Source organism: Anguilla rostrata, chromosome 11 (assembly GCF_018555375.3).
Source record: "Anguilla rostrata isolate EN2019 chromosome 11, ASM1855537v3, whole genome shotgun sequence".
Taxonomy (NCBI): Eukaryota; Metazoa; Chordata; class Actinopteri; order Anguilliformes; family Anguillidae; genus Anguilla; species Anguilla rostrata.
Genome location: NC_057943.1, coordinates 1,342,402 through 1,348,969, shown reverse-complemented (window position 1 = coordinate 1,348,969; position 6,568 = coordinate 1,342,402). Strand labels below are relative to the sequence as shown.

Below are 6,568 nucleotides of genomic sequence, written 5' to 3'. Positions count from 1 at the left end.
CAGACAGCAGCGTGTATATGTTTAGACTGCGCAGACGGCTGCGCAGACGGCGGCCCCTTGCCTGCACAGACAGCAGTGTGTCCAGCCTCTCCTGGTCCTGCTGCAGCTTCTCCTCGCGGCGGCGCGCGTTGACCTCCTGCAGCCGGCGCAGCTGCTGCGCACGCCGCTCCTGCCGCTCCTCCGCGCTCAGCGAGCCGCCCAGCAGCTTGGCCGAGTACGGCAGCTGCAGCCGGTGCACCTGCTGCTCGTAGAACTCCGCGCTGCGCCACTTCTCCAGCTCTGAGGGACCGGAGCACAACGCCACGCTCACCACACAGCAGAAAACACAGCGCTCCAGTAAAAAACAGGGCATTCACACCCTCTGCCTCTTCATCTGTAAAACTGCTTAAACACGCACAGGAATGTGCATTAGAACAGCAGACCACAAAGCTCATGTGTGCAAACACAATAATGTCCAATAACCGAGCAGTTGTACAATTATTCCCAAAATAGTTACTGCAGTAACACATCAGTTGCAAATGAAATGTCTGCACTGTTATAATAAATATTTTATATGCCCATAAATATGTGTTTCTGGACTTTTGTGTGTGTGTGAGAGAAAGAGTGAGTTTCAGCAGTGACTAGTCAGGTAGTTTGCAGACAGCCCCTTAGAGCACCAGGCAGTGGAGAGAGAGATTCAGCAGTGACTGAGTCGGGTAGTTTGCACACGGCCCCTTAGCGCAGCAGGCAGTGGAGAGAGAGATTCAGCAGTGACTGAGTCGGGTAGTTTGCACACGGCCCCTTAGTGCAGCAGGCAGTGGAGAGAGAGATTCAGCAGTGACTGAGTCGGGTAGTTTGCACACGGTCCCTTAGCGCAGCAGGAAGTGCAGGGTGACGCACGGACCTTCCTGGTAGTCCAGCGCGGTGTAGCTGTGCTCGTGCAGGAGCTCCTCCATGCGCGTGAGCGTGACGGCGGCCAGGTGCCCGGGGTACTTCAGCTGCAGGAGGCGCTGCAGGTACGAGGCCGCCTGGCTCCCGCCAACGTTCACCCGCTTACAGTTCTCCGCGTCCAGCCTGCAAGGGCAGCGCAGCCGGCCAATCAAACAACAGCCTGGGACCTGTCTGACTGTCCCTTACACAGCAGCATGAAAGCACAGGGACACTGCATCTGTTAACAAACACGGCCAGCTGATGCCCCACATACATCACTCAATTCTGCAGTTTTCCGCTCACAAATAATTCCAAACATCAATCATTTTGACAAAGTGATCAATAAGAGGGTAAAAAGCATTACTGTTTCAAAGGCTACACTCCAGGTTAACACAGCTTGATATCTGAATATGGTGGGACAGGTGTGAGGTGTGTGAATGTGTTGGGACAGGTGTGAGGTGTGTGAATGTGTTGGGGACAGGTGTGAGGGTGTGTGAATGTGTTGGGACAGGTGTGAGGTGTGTGAACGTGTTGGGGACAGGTGTGAGGTGTGTGAATGTGTTGAGACAGGTGTGAGGGTGTGTGAATGTGCTGGGACAGGTGTGAGAGTGTGTGAATGTGTTGGGGCAGGTGTGAGGGTGTGTGAATGTGTTGGGACAGGTGTGAGGTGTGTGAATGTGTTGGGGCAGGTGTGAGGGTGTGTGAACGTGTTGGGGACAGGTGTGAGGTGTGTGAATGTGTTAGGACAGGTGTGAGGGTGTGTGAATGAGCTGGGGACAGGTGTGAGGGTGTGTGAATGTGTTGGGGACAGGTGTGAGGGTGTGTGAATGTGTTGGGACAGGTGTGAGGGTGTGTGAATGTGATGGGGCAGGTTTGAGGGTGTGTGAATGTGTTAGGACAGGTGTGAGGGTGTGTGAATGAGCTGGGGACAGGTGTGAGGGTGTGTGAATGTGTTGGGACAGGTGAGCTGTGAGGTGTGTGTGACATGTTGTCGGGCAGGTGTGGGTGTGTGACATGGTTGGCAGGTGTGAGGGGGTAGCTGTTTTGACAGGTGTGAGGTGGTGAATGTGTTGGGGCAGGTGTGAGGGTGTGTGAATGTGTTGGGGCAGGTGTGAGGGTGTGGAATGTGTTGGGAGCAGGTGTGAGGGTGTGTGAATGTGTTGGGGAGCAGGTGTGAGGGTGTGTGAATGTGTTGGGACAGGTGTGAGGGTGTGTGGAAACATGTTGGGGCAGGTGTGAGGGTGTGTGAATGTGTTGGGACAGGTGTGAGGGTGTGTGAATGTGTTGGGACAGGTGTGAGGGTGTGTGAATGTGTTGGGGCAGGTGTGAGGGTGTGTGAATGTGTTGGGACAGGTGTGAGGGTGTGTGAACGTGTTGGGGCAGGTGTGAGGGTGTGTGAACATGTTGGGGCAGGTGTGAGGGTGTACAGGCGTGCCCCGCCCGGTCCCGTGCCGTACCTCCCGTTGATCACGGGCAGGATGTGTGAGCAGTGGTACCCCGAGGAGATGACCACCCCGGTGTGGGGGGGCTCCACGCCCTGTTTTATGCGGTTGTGGTAGAGGCTGTACAGGGCGTCCACCCCGTAGGACACCTGCGGCACTCTGTAACACTCAAACAGGAGCTCCGACATCATCTGCCGGCAGTGCAGGGGGTTGCATGGCGCCTCCGTGAGCACCACGGGGTGGTCCACACTGCCCTGCGCAAAGCAGACGCATCACACCGTTACCCGCTAACACAGTCTTCCGCTAACACAACTCCCAAGGGCCGGGTTAGCATGTTATGAGACTCCGACTAAAGAAATTGCAAAAAAAAAATTGCTGCTTTAAGTGTAAAATTACTAAAGAAATTTCTTAAGAAATTTTACACTTGAAGCAGCAGCGCAAATTTAAAATATATTAACATAAATCTGGATAAAACGTCTGACAATAAGAACAAGGGCGCATGCAAAGAAAATAAAATTAGATTCGACGGCTGGACTAACGTTAGGAGGACAATAGCATCCTGATGTCAACTGCAAACATTTTTCGGCTGTTATAGCTACCCAGCTTAGCTTGGCACTATCTATTTGTCCAGTTATACAGTGCATAGCTACATACCTGGCATGTCTTACGGACTGACGTTCGAAAAACAGTTTGATCATAACGGCTGCTAAGTAAGTGTAGCAAAAGTTCTTGTTTAAAGTTAATGCCCGTGGATGAGCCGCTGAGCTCGCCTAGTTACCTCTGTGCCAATTCCCAAGTGCATGAAGATGTAGTCGAACATAAGCTCTTGGATTTCGAAGTTGACCACCACATTTCGGTCGAACTGGCTCTTCAGAAGCCACCGTAAAGGCTCCAGGTTGGAGATGTCGTTGCCGATCTGCGTCTCGCTGCGGGCTGCACCTCGGCTTCTCGCCGCCACAGTTTTAAACTGGAGCAGCGGCGCGGAGAGCTCGTCGGCTGTGCATGCCCATCCGGCTCGCGTTTGGAAAGAGCCGTTATCTATGACTATAGGTACTGCACATGGCTGTAAACAAGCTGGATTAACTTCGAAAATCGGGTCCGGTGTTGCTCTGTAATCCTGAAATGAAAATATTTTACATGTTGGCGCTGATTTTGCCGTCATTTTGAAAGGTGTAACTTAAAAATATGTCCGACTAGCAGAGGAGGCTGTTCAACCGAACCAATCGTTCCGACGTCAGAGATGCATACATGTGCATCTCATAAAAAACACGTTTTCAAAGTACAAAAATGTCAAGTTACCTCATACGTACAAAGCACTCTTTATAACTAATTCATTCAAACTGGAAAATGTATTGATATCAAAATGACGCCAAGTTACTGTACTACAAACAATATAGGCTATCTTGCCTAACCGAAATTAAAGAGGCTGTATTCCAAATCAATGCTACCCAATGTTTTCTAAATTGTTTCAAGGCACAATTTAGAAAACATTGGGTTTCTTCTGGAACTCTGTATCCAGTTGTTTATTCATCCTCAAAAGCATTCACTCAAAGCATATAAAAACTAGATTTTTATATAAGTAGGCATAGCAAGGCAGGTCATGGTATGACAAAAGTGAAAATGGGCAGCATGTCTACAGAAGTGTGGAAGGCACTTACATTTTCGCTACCTATTTATTTCAATGATATCAAACACATTTGAAGGTCAGTTCTAAAATTGTATGACATACAAGTAGGAGATCACTGCTGTCTCACGAAGTAGTTGGGACGTTAGAGGTCTTGACAGTATTGTGGCTCGGTCACTGTGTCAGCTTGGCTCATTCGGTCTGTAGAGATGTTCGCACATCCGTGATTGGATGCTGGTCACTAGGGCTGTGGAGAACATGCGTATCACAAAGAAACTCTTTCTGCTTAAAGGTCAGATGCTGCCCGTGGCAGCCTGGCCGCTTTGTCATGAAGATCTCTGTCGTGTTCATCTGATAATCTCAGTGATTTAACCGGGAACATTGTTGTAGGCTCTGTCCTTCAGACACGGCTGTAAAATAATACATATTAAAAAGGAAGAAATTTTATTTTGATGTTTGTTATTCCATCCATATGAGTCCATATGCATCTCAACCCGAATCAAAGGTGCTGCTTGTGGGAATAGCTGAAGGGTCAGCCTGTCCACAGTCCCTCACACACCCTTAGAGTCCACAGAGCCAGTCAGTCCTGAGGGGTCATAGTGTCCACAGACCCAGTCAGTCCAAGTCTCCCAGGCTCAAAAGTATATAATTTTGTCCACATGCACTCCAGTCTGCTCACCTGTAGGATCAGTATTTAACTGACACACTCAGGAACCATGAAAATCAGTGTAAAGGTTGAGGACTGGTGAGATGTCAGCATCCTCTATCTCACACATTTGTGAATTTCTGTGGGCAGTTGTGCCTGCAGTTGTGAGCCAGCAGGGGGCGCTGTGTGCTGGGAGTAGAGTGTGAGTCAGCAGGGGGCGGTGTGCGCTGGGAGTAGAGTGTGAGCCAGCAGGGGGCGCTGTGCGCTGGGAGTAGAGTGTGAGCCAGCAGGGGGCGCTGTGCGCTGGGAGTAGAGTGTGAGCCAGCAGGGGGCGCTGTGTGCTGGGAGTAGAGTGTGAGTCAGCAGGGGGCGCTGTGCGTTGGGAGTTGAGTGTGAGCCAGCAGGGGGCGCTGTGCGCTGGGAGTAGCAGTGAACGGCGCTGTGATTCCCTCCTGTTCTCCTCCCTGCAGGGTCTGTCACTGCACGTCTGCCATGACCGCTGACTCCTGAAGCTTAGGGGCGGGGCCGAGCCTGTTTGCCCAATCAGTAGCGGCCTCAGGGAATGGAGCGTGCTCAGAGAAGACCCAACTGGGTATGTAGGTCACCCTTGGTCTCCCTCCACCCCCCTCCCCCCCCCCCAAAAAAAATGTGTGTCATACAGGGAAGAACAGCCTCAGGAACATGCTAATTTTTTTCACACAGCATTCATGTCTGTGGAGTATACCTCACACACACACACACGCACACACACACACACACACACACGTATGCACACACACGCACACACACACACACACACACATACACAAACATATATATGGGATCACGTCTGCAGACGCATATTCACGCATGCACGCACACATGCAAACAGACAGAATCGTACATGCAAATGAATTATATTTTGTTCCATCACGCTAGCTTTCTGATAAAACAAAGGTGACAGAAGGCTTTGGGGTGTGATGTCCTGTGGGGCTTTTTTGGATCGGAGAACTGTTGTCAACATCCTCAGTATTGAACGCAGCTTCCTTCCTTATTTCAGTCTTGTGAGAAGGGTTGAAACAGCACTCAATATCTTTAATTTTACAGTTAGTTAAATATAGACTGTGGGTTTTGTCACTGTGGACTTCAGCCCACTTTCTGTCCCAGTGGTACTGCTGCTTAAAGCACTGCATTCTCACTGTCTCTTTGCTCCTGCTATGGGACCCAGATTTGCATTTCAGGTTCACATATATGTGTTTAGCAGGGTTAGCGGGGTTAGCGGTGTGCGTTAGCAGGGTTAGCGGTGTGCGTTTAGCAGGGTTAGCGGGGTTAGCGGTGTGCGTTAGCGGGGTTAGCAGTGTGTGTTTAACAGGGTTAGCGGGGTTGCGGTAGTTTAGCGGGTTAGCTGGTGGTAGGGTTGGGGTTGTGTTTAGCATGGTTAGCGGGGTTAGCGGTGTGCGTTAGCGGGGTTGGTGGTGTGTGTTAGCGGGGTTGTGGGTGTGTTAGCGGTGTAGCGGGTGTAGGGGTTAGTGGATGTGTGTTTAGCAGGTTAGCGGGATTAGCGGTGTGCGTTAGCAGGGTTGCGGGTGTGTGTTTAGCAGGTTAGCGGAGGTTAGCGGTGTGCGTTAGCAGGGTTAGCGGTTGTGCGTTAGCGGGTTAGCGGGGTTGGTGATGTGTGTTTAGCAGGGTTAGCGGGGTTAGCGGTGTGCGTTATCAGGGTTAGCGGTATGTGTTTAGCACGGTTAGCGGGGTTAGCGGTGTGCGTTAGCGGGGTTGGTGGTGTGTGTTTAGCACGGTTAGCGGTGTGCGTTAGCAGGGTTAGCGGTATGTGTTTAGCACGGTTAGCGGGGTTAGCAGTGTGCGTTAGCAGGGTTGGCGCTCTGCGTTGGCGGTCTTCCCTGGCTGTCGTCGGGTACTCAGCTCAGGTCACTGCCCGCACACAAAGCAGGGATGCCTCAGCCCTGCTGA

At 51.2% G+C, this 6,568-nt stretch overlaps 1 protein-coding gene across 1 annotated transcript in view; it reads right to left on the bottom strand.

Annotated features, from left to right (window-relative positions):
* The window catches only part of actr5 (actin related protein 5), an 8,757-nt gene extending 5,195 nt beyond the window's left edge, over positions 1–3,562 (bottom strand). Inside the window, exons 1-4 of the mRNA XM_064300408.1 lie at positions 3,130–3,562; positions 2,367–2,605; positions 884–1,053; positions 62–279 (exon numbers count right to left, since the gene is read on the bottom strand). Coding sequence (XP_064156478.1) covers positions 62–279; positions 884–1,053; positions 2,367–2,605; positions 3,130–3,513 — 1,011 coding nt within the window. The 5' untranslated portion in view covers positions 3,514–3,562. The remainder of the gene's footprint in view (positions 1–61; positions 280–883; positions 1,054–2,366; positions 2,606–3,129) is intronic.
* Between the last annotated feature and the right edge of the window lie 3,006 nt (positions 3,563–6,568).